Source organism: Moschus berezovskii, chromosome 6, assembly GCF_049115385.1.
Source record: "Moschus berezovskii isolate FMDL1 chromosome 6, NW_MosBer_1.0, whole genome shotgun sequence".
Classification (NCBI taxonomy): Eukaryota; Metazoa; Chordata; class Mammalia; order Artiodactyla; family Moschidae; genus Moschus; species Moschus berezovskii.
This window is the reverse complement of record NC_142465.1, coordinates 102,796,313-102,808,342: the sequence shown is the minus strand read 5'-3', so window position 1 is coordinate 102,808,342 and position 12,030 is coordinate 102,796,313. Positions and strand designations below refer to the sequence as shown.

At 37.0% G+C, this 12,030-nt stretch overlaps 1 protein-coding gene across 2 annotated transcripts in view; it reads right to left on the bottom strand.

Annotated features, from left to right (window-relative positions):
* LRP6 (LDL receptor related protein 6) overlaps window positions 1-12,030 on the bottom strand; it is a 182,098-nt gene that overhangs the window by 14,101 nt on the left and 155,967 nt on the right. The window contains exons 16-19 of one of the 2 annotated variants that reach the window (XM_055396305.2): window positions 11,702-11,911; window positions 8,512-8,637; window positions 3,726-3,962; window positions 2,747-2,857 (exon numbers count right to left, since the gene is read on the bottom strand). In XM_055396305.2, coding sequence (XP_055252280.1) covers window positions 2,747-2,857; window positions 3,726-3,962; window positions 8,512-8,637; window positions 11,702-11,911 — 684 coding nt within the window. The remainder of the gene's footprint in view (window positions 1-2,746; window positions 2,858-3,725; window positions 3,963-8,511; window positions 8,638-11,701; window positions 11,912-12,030) is intronic. The other variant, XM_055396307.2, reaches the window with a different exon arrangement.

Below are 12,030 nucleotides of genomic sequence, written 5' to 3'. Positions count from 1 at the left end.
CATTTCCCAGATTCCAGGGACAAAGCAGATCATGAATAAATAATGGAACCTGTGGCAAATTACAAGCATTTAAATTTATATGAAAAAATGATTAAAAACCTACATCAGCTGAACATGATATCTACAGTCATGATACACAATGATATTTTGGTTTTTAGAATCTGCCATATAGTCTTGTTTATGAGTGCAGTCACTCAATGAGGTAACCTGCTAATTCAGCCTAAACTTACCACTTAGGTAAGCTAGGTTACTAAACCCTTTTCATTCTACTTCTGAAATAACTTTGAAATCTATCTCCTCCCTCCCTTCCATTAGTGCTGCTTCCCTTGATTTAGACACCCACCATCTTCTGCTGAACTACAAGTCACTGAAACATTTTAAAAGTACAGGCTGCAAGTCTTTAGTTGGTAAAAACAATTTAATGTGCTGAAACCAGCATTCTGAAACAGAAAACTTCAGAATGCATGCCACACAATATATTGGTAAACACTGTTGCATGACTCTAATTTCTTTACATGTACCTCCACATCTTCGTATTCGTCTCCATGTGGTCAGAACATTTGAAAGCAACCAAGCTAACAGATTTCTTTGCCTATCATCTTATCACCTCCAATCCATCTACTTTACTACTTTCACAATTACATAGCCATGCCAGTCCTCCACTTCAGGTTTTTAATGGCTCTTCATTATTCTGGAGGCTTCCCTGGTGGCTCAGACGGTAAAGAATCTGCCTGCAATGTGGGACACCCAGGTTCAATCCCTGGGTCAGGAAGATCCCCTGGAGAAGGGAACAGCAACCCACTCCAGCATTCTTGCCTGGAGAATCCCATGGACAGAGGAGCCTGGCGGGCTACCATCCATGGGGTCGCAAAGAGTCGGACACGACTGAGTGACTAACACAATAACAACATTATTCTGGAAGACTGTCTACAGACTCTTTAGAGGAAAAGCAAAGTCCTTTGTGATCTCACCTTTACATACATCAGCTTCTGCCAACACCCATCAAGATAGCAGCCTATATTTCGACAGTCCAATTTACAGGTAATTTCTCATAGATGCTCATTTCACTCTGGTTTTGGGCAGGACAAGAGAGTCCCTCTACCTAGAATGCAATCTCTCCACTTAACTGCATAAGTAATGCTATTCACTGATCAACACCCACCCAATCTTACCGTGTTTTTCTGAGATGTTTTCCTTGATGAATCCCATCTTCATTTCTAAAGATCTGACCATTCTCTTCTTTGTGCTACTCCTTGTACAGATCTCTATTACAGCACATTTATCATTACTTATCACACTCCTTTATCAATAACACCTATTCTGATTTAAGCTCTTTCGTATACATTAAATCATTTAATCCTCTCACAATCACCACAGTAAATATTATCTTCATTTTAAAGATGGAGAAATTGAGGTCTAACAAGAGCAAATAATTTACTGGTGGAGTCAGAATTCAAATCCATCCCTGCCTGGCCTGAAAATCCCTCTTCCTACCCTCCTCTGACCACAGAGAACTCCTGAGAAACCTGGCACAGATGCGATGTACCCTCAGCACACAGCAAGTATTCAGCAAGGTTTGCTGAATAAATGGAAACAGATTCCAATAGTCTCAGTGAGGATCCCATTTTGTAGAATTTTGTAAAAAGATCAGCTTGAAGTCTTTGTTACGATTAAGAGTTTTAAAATGAGATCTGTCTACATTCCACAAAATCAGTTTCGACAGGGGAGACCTGGCTTGTGCTGAATGCCATTTGTCAATATTTGACAAATGGAATATTTGTCAACTGGGGATACATTTCATGTTAGAACATTAGTCAGTAGTTGTAACTTGAAGAAACAACAGGCTATTTAGCCTAAGGTCTCTAGGCTCAGGAATATATATGTGGTGGCTCAAGTATTCTCAGGTTGTGTTTTAAGGAAGCTCTTAAAGTCACTGAGAGACTGGTAGAAAATTATGCAGGGAAAAAAATGGGAAATTTAAACATGTGTTAACATACAGAAGGGGCTTCCCAGGTGGCTCGGTGGTAAAGAACCCACCTGCCAACGCAGGAGACACGGGTTCAGTTCTTGGGTTGGGAAGATCCCCTGGAGAAGGCAATGGAAACCCACTCTAGTATTCCTGCCAGGGAAATCTCATGTAAAGAGAAGCCTGGTGGGCTACAATCCATGGGGTTGCAAAAAAGTCAGATACAACTTAGTGACTAAACAACAGATGTTCAGAAACTCTTAAGTTTAGACCACTAATTTCCACATATCGAAACTGAGAATTTCCTAACCTTGGTTTTCCCAAAACAATATTCCTTTCTGATGTTTTGCTAAATGTTTCTTATGTTTCTTATGTGAACATAAGAAAACTATCTTTAAGAAAGTATTAAATGTAAAATTTAAGAAATCTCAGCTACAAATAACTAATATCAATAACTTGCTTCTTAGTAAGAAAGCACTGGTCATAAGTGAACCTCACATATAAAGAAAAGGAAAAGAACATTACAAATTCTCCCTTATCTGCCTGCAACGTGGGAGACCTGGGTTCGATCCCTGGGTCGGGAAGATCCCCTGGAGAAGGGAAAGGCTACCCACTCCAGTATTCTGGCCTGGAGAATTCCATGGACTGTATAATACATGGGGTCACCAAAAGTTGGGCAAGACTGAGCAAGCTTCACTTTCACACTTTCAAGACTAATAAAGCTATTTTAAGAAAGAAAATTCTCCCTTAAGAGTAATACAAGGTTTTCATCATACTTACAACAATCCAGTTCATCTGATTTGTCACTGCAATCCAAATTATGATCACATTTCTTGTGTTTTCCAATGCATTGACCATTGGCACAGCGGAACTGATCGATTAAACAGAGTACTGTGGGGGAAAAAAAAGTAAATAGTTTTCTTAGCTTTGCTATCGTGCAAAGTCTAGCAGAAGTCAAAGAGAGCTTTCTGGGCACACGTGAACAATCAGACTTTTAGAGAAAACTTACAAATAATTCTCTGGGGATTTCAACTGAGAGATAGAAAAGAGAAGAAAAAGCCATCTAGCAGGAAACTTCCTATTTTGTCCTTTATATTAAATTCCATCTTTCACTAACAATTCTGTTAAGAATTAAAAGAATTCTACATGCATTTCTAGACACTAAAAATTTCCAGAGAATATTTTTGTTGTGGTTGTTTTATACTCTGTTAAAAGTTAGTGGATGAGAAGAAAACATGAAATTACTTTATGTTGTTAATAAGTGTCATGTGTGTGTGCTTAGTCATTCAGTCATGTCCAACTTTTTGTGACCCCGTGGACTGTACTCCATCATGCTCCTCTGACCATGGAATTCTTCAGGCAATAATACTGGAGTGGGTAGCTATTCCCTTCTCCAGGGGATCTTCCCGACCCAGGGATCAAATCCAAGTCTCCTGCGTTGCCGGGTTCTTTACTGGCTGAGCTACCAGGGAAGTCCCATTCAGAGCTCACTGCGAACAAGGACCATTTTTACATAATGAATGGCTAATCTTTTGGTATCATTTCTCAACTGCAAAAGTTACTAATGTATATAAATCTTGTACACATTAAGTGAATTAAGACAATTTAGAATATGCTACTATGTTTAGAAATAATAAAAGTCAAAAAAACACTTGAAAAACCCCAAATCTACCACTGAATGAGCCAAAGCAAAACTTTGAATTTCAAACAACTTAATTGAAAAAGGAAATCTGTAACCAGGCCTAGGAATTGTGGATACCTTCACAGTTCTTCTCATCTGACTTATCCTGGCAGTTCGCATCTCCATTGCACCGCAGGGCACCATCGATACACTGTCCACTGGCGCACTGGAACTGGGACTCTGAGCACACAGGACAATTGAGTTCATCACTGTGGTCTTCACATTCAGTAAACCCATCACACCGCCAAGCCACAGGGATACAGTCAATTTCTCCCGTGAAACAAGTAAACTGCTGAGGAGAACATGTTGGGGGTTCTTCAAATGAATAGGGGGAGGGGAATGAAAAACACAATTACAGTCACACAGAGGTACTGACATTTACACCTGAGTGAAGCCCATTTAATGATTCACATACACAAAGCACTTTATAATAGATAAAATCTATAAATTATCTTACTGAATTGGAAAAGAGATAGAATTTTTACACTATTTCACTGAGATTCACTAACTTACAAAACTATAAGGCATAATTTTCTTATATATTATAATTTAAGTAGGAGTACTGAATTTGCAATCTGTTATAATCTCAGACATAACCCAGGAATTACCATTATAATCATCCACCTTCAAATATTTTAAAGTTATCTTAGAATTCATAACTTTCCCAGCCCTGAGGTTCTCAAAGAATGATCTCCGAACCCCTGCAGGTTCCTGACCTGCAACCTCTTTCCAGGGAACTGACAGACACTATTTTACAATACTAACCTATCACCTGCCTTTCTCACTACACGTGCACTGATGTCACGAAGGTAAAGCTCTTGGCACCTTAGCAGACTCGGGGCAAGGGCCCCAAACTGTACCAGTAGTCACCGCATTCTCCATAGTCATATACCATATATACACACGGGGGTGGGGCAGTTTCATTCAAGAATGTTCTTGATGCATCAGTAAAAAATACTAATTGCATTAAAATCAATTCTCTGAGTACACATCTCCTCAATACTGTTTGACAAAATGGAAACCATGTACAAAGCTCAGGCTGCATACCTCAGCATGAAGGTTTCTAAAAGGAAAAACATTCTGAGCTGTAAACGCAACCCAAAACATGATACCCTTTTAATGTGAAGGAATGAGTGGCAGATAAACTACTGATATTTGCACTTGGGTATTTTGTGGTAAGTTTTTTAAAAATGAACCAGCGAATTCAAACAATAGTAAACCATAACGTACCTTTGTGGCAAATTATACAACACTGGAACTTTCTATCAGAAATTGTAAATTTGGAAGACCTGGATCCAACACTGTTAGCTTGACGGATTCCTAGTACTTAAATATTCTTATGATGAGATTGGTGGTAATATTAATGTGATTGTTTTGACACTGTATAATGAAATGCATCAAAACCTGATGATCTGGGAATTTCTGAATGGAATTCTAGTATTTCCAAATGACCAAGATGCATAAGGTTACAAAACAGTGCATGGATAAAATACCCAATCACAGTACAAAATAATTAATGGATTTCAATATAAGAGACTATAAAAAGTGAACTGATATGGTTTCAAGTTCCACAATGCAACTAACACTATAGAAAACTATCATATGTCAAGATTTGGTGTAGAATTCAAAATGCATATGCATAACTATTTGAAAAGGTACTTAATTATAGCCCTCCATTTTCCAACTACGTATCTGCGAGGCCCAAATTCTTCATAAGTTCAATGAAGCTACATACTACAACAGACTGAATGCAGAAGCAGACTAGAGAATCCAGCTCAACACTCAACAGATTTTTTAAAATGTAAAAAAATGCTATATTTCTCACTAAAATTATTTTGCTTTAGAAAATACCATCAATTTTCTTAACAGTTTTAACTTGAGAACATGTAATGCTTTATTTATTGTTATTTTTAACAAGTATTTTTTAAAGTTCTTGGTTTCAAATCCTACCATAGTGAACAAAGATAAATATAATCTACACAAACAAAAGCTCTCCTAAAAATTTTTTTAAATGAAAAAATATGGTGAGACCAGTTTGAAAACACATTCAGACTGGCAGAAGTACACAATGAGATGATGGGGAGGTAACACAGGCTCGAATGAAAACACATCTTGAGAAGGTCAAGCAGAGAACTTCAGATTGTGTATTTCATTTGCCTCCACTGTAAAATCTAAGCTTCCCACGTGGCATTAGTAGTTAAGAACCTGTCTGCCAATTCAGGAGGCATAAGAGATGTAGGTCCTATCCCTGGGTCAGTAAGTTCCCCTGGAGGAGGGCATGGCAACCCACTCCAGTATTTTTGCCTGGAGAATCCCAGACAGAGGAACCTAGCAGGCTACACGGTTCATGGGGTCGCAAAGAGTCAGACATGACTGAGGCATGCATGCATCCATGCATGTGAAATCTACATTAAATTCAAGATTTATTGAATTCACAATTCACTGCAGTTTTGCTCTTAATAACAAAAACTGAAAACAATTAAAATGTCCCTGAACACAAGAATAATAAAACTGTGGTTTAATTGTATAGATACAATGAAACTCACTTCACAGCAATAAAAAGAAAACTATAGACTGGGGCACTCCACTCACTATAAGGATGAACCTCAAAATATTACAGTAACTAGAGAATCCAGACATAGAGTACACACATCATGATTCCTTATGTAAAGTTCAAAAATAAGTAAAGTTAAACCATGGAGATGAAAACTACTCCAGGAAGAGAACTGGCTACCGAGACACAGGGAACTATCCTTAATGATAATACTCTATGTCTTGAACTGGGTGGGCTTCCCTAAGAGTTCAGTTGGTAGAGAATCCACCTGCAATGCAGGAGACCTTAATTTGATTCCTGGTTCGGGAAGATCCACTGGAGAAGGGATAGGCTACCCACTCCAGTATCCTGGCCTGGAGAATTCAATGGACTGTATAGTCCATGGAGTTGCAAAGAGTCAGACACGACTGAGCGACTTTCACTTTCTTTCACTTGAAATAGGTGCTGGTAACACCACTGTACATATCTGTTAAAGCACACTGACTATTCGGTCACTAAATATGAAGAAAAAAAATACTGGTCTTTTAAAAGACACTTCTAAATGAATGGTGATATCATTGATTCAGTTTTATCTGTGTCTACATAAAGGCATATTTTTCTAAGATTTGCCTTACTGGAGCAATAATCCAGCATTCTGACATGGAAACAATTTTTTTTTTTTTTTTTAGTTATGGCCCTGGTGGCTCAGATGGTAAAAATCTGCCAGCAATGCGGGAGACCCAGGTTCAATCCCTGGGTCAGGAAGATCCCATGGAGAAGGGAATGGCTACCCACTCCAGTATTCTTGCTTGGGCAATCCCGTGGACAGAGGAGCCTGGTGGGCGATGGTCCTTGGGGTCAGAAAGAGTTGGACACAACTCAGCAACTAACATACACTTTTAGCAACTACATTCCGTTTTGGGGGCTTCCCTTATGGCTCAGCAGGTAAAGAATCTGCCTGCAATGCAGGAGACCAGGGTTTGATACCTGGATCAGGAAGATCCTCTGGATGAGGAAATGGCTACCCACCCCAGAATTCTTGCTTGAAAAAAATCTCATGGATGGGGAGCCTGGCAGGCTACAATCCAAAGGGTCATAAGAGTTGAACACAACTGAGCAACTAAGCACACACAAAATACATGTAACAAGTTTACCATTTTAACCATTTTTAAATGTACAGATCAGGGCATTAAATACATTTACATCATTGTGTAATGCCTGCTATTCTGGGGACAGATACTTCAAGAACCAAAGCTTAACCTTCCCTGTGCACAAAGCTGACCTCCTCAACTAAACTGCATTCTCTGTGTCAAAGATCTTCACATCTCTTGCAGTCCAAACAGAGATCCTCATAGCTATCAATACATGTGTTTTTTTTTTTTAAAAACTTGAAAGCTAGAAGAATAAAGTATTCTTATAATACCATCTTATCAATAATTTTTATATTTTGAGTGTAAACCCTTTCAATCTTTTTCTCAGAGATTTTTTTTTTTAAATGTAGTTCTCATCACACAATAAAACACCATTTTAATATATTTTCCCACTTGAGCCAACTTTGGGCTACATTTTTACATCAGTTTATGATCATAATTTTTAACAGCTACATAAGCTCAGTAATTTTATTAAATCATTTTCGTATCATTAGAAATTGTTTTTAAATTCCTGCCACTGTAAAAAACAGTCCTTTTCCTTGGTTGAATTCACATAGAATTATCCCCAGCAGGAGAATTTCTGAATTAAGGGAATAAATATTATAATGCATTTGATGCTACCATACAATGTTTTAACAAAGGGATACACCTTTGTTGTGGTCCTATGAGTAACTGAACCAATTTCACTACAACATCACTATCACTCAGTGATACCTTAAAAAAAATTTTTTTTTAATTGACTAGATAAGTAAGAGAAACAACAGGCAACTGCTACGATAGATCTGAACAGAAGAGTACTCTTTTCACTGGATACATTCGCAACAATGACACATAAACTGACAGAATTCAGTGGATAAAGATTACAGGAGGTGGAATTAATTCTTGTTACCCTTTGAGGGAGCAAAAACTACTTTGTTATTAAGAAATACACTCATTTATAGTTACCAGTTTTCCCCTAAAAGGGCTCTTCTGCCTTAGGCCCAGCGTCAGGTTACACTGATCTCTTGTCAAGATTAATTCAATCTTAGACTATCCCAAAGCCTAGGATAGTGCAGATGTATGAAATACAAGGGGCCAGTCAAGGTAGGAGAAAGCAATTTCACTGTCAAAGAATGGGAGACTAAGTTCTGAAACATGTGATTGGCATCACACTTCTGGAAGAAAATAACAACATATTTACCTCCACATAATAGCTCATCCTGAAGAAGAACCAAGTGCATGGGGCAAGAACACCTTGTAGTACCATCGCCCTTTACAAGACAGATATGTGAACAGCCACCATTATCCTGAGCACAAGGGTGCTGTCCTGCAAGGAAAGAGGAAAGAGAAGAGAATGAGAGAGAAAAAAGAAAGGGAAAGGAATGGCCAGGGAGGGAGGGAGGAAGAAAAGCCCAGCCAAAATCAATTATTTATGAGTTACCAAGAAAATCAAATTCAAAATTCCTTTGGACTTTATTTCCACTGAATATAATTACTCACACCATCTCTACACAATCTACAAGAAAACAAGGACAATTTAAGACACAAAATATTTATATGTAGCCACTGTTTTTACATATTTATACATAAAATATTTTAAAGTATTTAAAGTAAGGTAATGGTATAGCTCATGTTAATTTCTATAAATAAGAAAAGCTGATTACTCAAAGTAAAAAAATTGCTGGGGAGAAGGCTGAAACCTGGATTTTATTCTAAAATACAAAAATTCCTCTAAAGATTTTTAACTCAGAAATTTTACCTTTCTGAGAGACATGATGATTTTGCTCAAAAAGTGTATTCTAAGGAGGAATCTGCTAAAAATTAAGAACTGTTAGAAGAAAAAACAAGTTCACATGAATTCAACCACTCAGAGACCACCAAAATTATTTGCTTGGTCAACCGCAAAAGAACTTGCAATGTTACAAACGTTTGATTTCTTCCTATTTGAGTTAAATTAAATAAATACACTGTCAGGCACATTTCAAAGCCCGTCTCATAAGTTATATTTAATGAAATCATTGCTTTGACTTTTCTACTTAGCTCACGTCAAAAGCAACTTGACAGCTATCATTCCAGAATACCAACATCAAATGGGGCCACCCGTTTATTATCTGACTCTCGTCAGTAACACATCAGTCCTGCTTCAGCGTGTGTTGACGAGATGGAGAGTCAACTATGCACAAACGAGCAGATGTGTAATACTACACAGATGTCCCAAAGCAGACATCAGTCCTTGTATCAGAATGTACAACCTATACAGCAGTGTTTCTCAACCTTACACTCTCGATAAACAATCTCCTTTTCTTTAATGTTTTTAGAAATTTTGAAAAATAAAGTTTTTCTAAATATAAACCATATTTAAGTGTTGAACTATAAAAAAGATACTCCCCCTGAAATTCTGAAAACATCCATAGATTTTCTGCCGTAAAAAGCTCATGTATCAACTGAATACTTAGCCATTACATCATCTCTACCTTATTTCTATTAAATACTCAGCATGAATTACATGTCATAACATAGAATGACAATTCTATTAAATCTCAAATACCTCTAATTAACTTCTAAGTTCATGAACAGTGACAACACAATAGAGACTTGAACAAGCTACGGTGTTCTCATTCCTGTTTCCTTCTTAAACACTCCAATTTGATTTGAAAACATTGTGCTGAGAAGTTCAGGAGTGAATACTTCTCTCATTAGTCTTCCATTTTAACATCTGCATTCCTGATATAATTATGTAAGACCTACAGTAGTGACTGCTGGGAGGGTACATCTGATGACAGATATAACAGTATTATGTTAACAGAGTTAACAGTATTAATTACTGTTAATATTAACTTATTAATAATGTTGATACTAACTAAAATATTAATACTATATTAATAAAGTTAATAGTATTATATTAACACATATTAACTAAGCCAAGATGACTAGTCATTTTTAAGTTTTCAATAATTTATGGCCACTTTCCCAAGCTGTGAATTGAAAAACTTAACCAAAAAGGGAAAACAACAAGCACTTATTAAGCATAGTCTTCTCTAAGTTTATACACTAATTTTTAGTTTGTTTTGTTTTTGCGAAAGAATAGGTTTATTTTCATGATAACTATATTCATCATTATATAAATGTTAACTTCTGCTTCTGTTGAAACCATGAGGATGTACGTGAAACAAAAGAAATATTAATATAGGCTTTACACCAGTATTCTTAAAATGCTGAAGGAGAGAAAGAGAAAACATGAAAAGCAAGTCCTTACCTTAAACGTAAATGGGTTGAAATTTTCAAAAAGGCTAGGAAACAATTCTCATAGCCATCAATAGTTCAGTGTTGAGTTCATGAACAGTTTTTAAAGTTTGGGACAAACTGTAGTATTTGCTATTTGAAGTACTATTTGTAATTGGCATATTACGATGTAACATTGGTCTTCATTTCCAACTTAAAACGCCTAAAAATGCCTAACAGGTTTTTAGATTTGTGAATTTTAGTTGAAATGTATTTTACGATGTTACTAAACCTGCAGAAATATTGAAATATTTCAGAGAACTTATTCACTGTATATTTAATTTATTTTATTTATAAAAGTTATGAACTGTAGAAAGTTTTACTTGTTGGGTCAAATGCTTGTTGCTTCAAATGCTTGTTGCATTTGAAGTGCTGCTGCTAAGTCACTTCAGTCGTGTCCGACTCTGTGCGACCCCACAGACGGCAGCCGACCAGGCTCCGCCGTCCCTGGGATTCTCCAGGCAAGAACACTGGAGTGGGTTGCCATTTCCTTCTCCAATGTGTGAAAGTGAAAAGTGAAAGTGAAGTCGCTCAGTCAGGTCTGACTCATAGCGACCCCATGGACTGCAGCCCACCAGGCTCCTCTGTCCATGCGATTTTCTAGGCAAGAGTACTGGAGTGGCTTGCCATTGCCTTCTCCGTTTGAAGTGCTAGTTACAAGAAAATCAAATACCTTCAATGTATAAATGCTATTAAGTTTTTAAAGGACTCTGGAGTATAAGTAAGTTTGTTTAAAGAAATTTAGTCTGTTCAACTTGAATCAGCTCTGTCAAACATTAATTAAAAGCCTCATTTAAAAAAAAATAAATAAATAAAAATTAAAAAAATAAAAAAAGAAAAGCAAGTCCTTGCTGTTACTGGGTGGGGAGATTTTTGAAAATAAGACACACCATTCCTTTCTCTAATTCTTGTTTTATAGGGAAAACATGTTTAATATGAAAAAATTTCCAGGCGAGTCTAAGGTTTTAAAAACATGAAGACATTTTAAAAATGGCAAAACTAGAAGTGTATGAAAATCTTAAAAATAGAAGACACACAACATCTTAGTTTTTGTCACTTCTAATAACAAACATGAATCTTGGGACTAGCAATATACCATCAGCACTTACTATATTCCTGAAGATTCAGCTCCTTTACTGCGTGAATGTCACTAAGCTGGGCGATTCGAGCCTGGACTTTGGTTCTACCCTCTCGACCTGTCATGTCAATTTTTTCAATCATTTGCTGCTGCTTATCGATCCAGTACAGCCAGTTTTCAAACACAGTCAGTCCCACAGGCTGTAGAATGTTGGTGTCTTCTAATACTATTCGGTTGGCTCCTTGGAAAGGAGAATGTTCAACAGAAATGATTCACGTGGTCAAGTTATACACTCAACAGCTACTGACTGAAAACCCACTAAGATTCTAGAAGTACTGATCAGGAAAACAGGATAAGCTC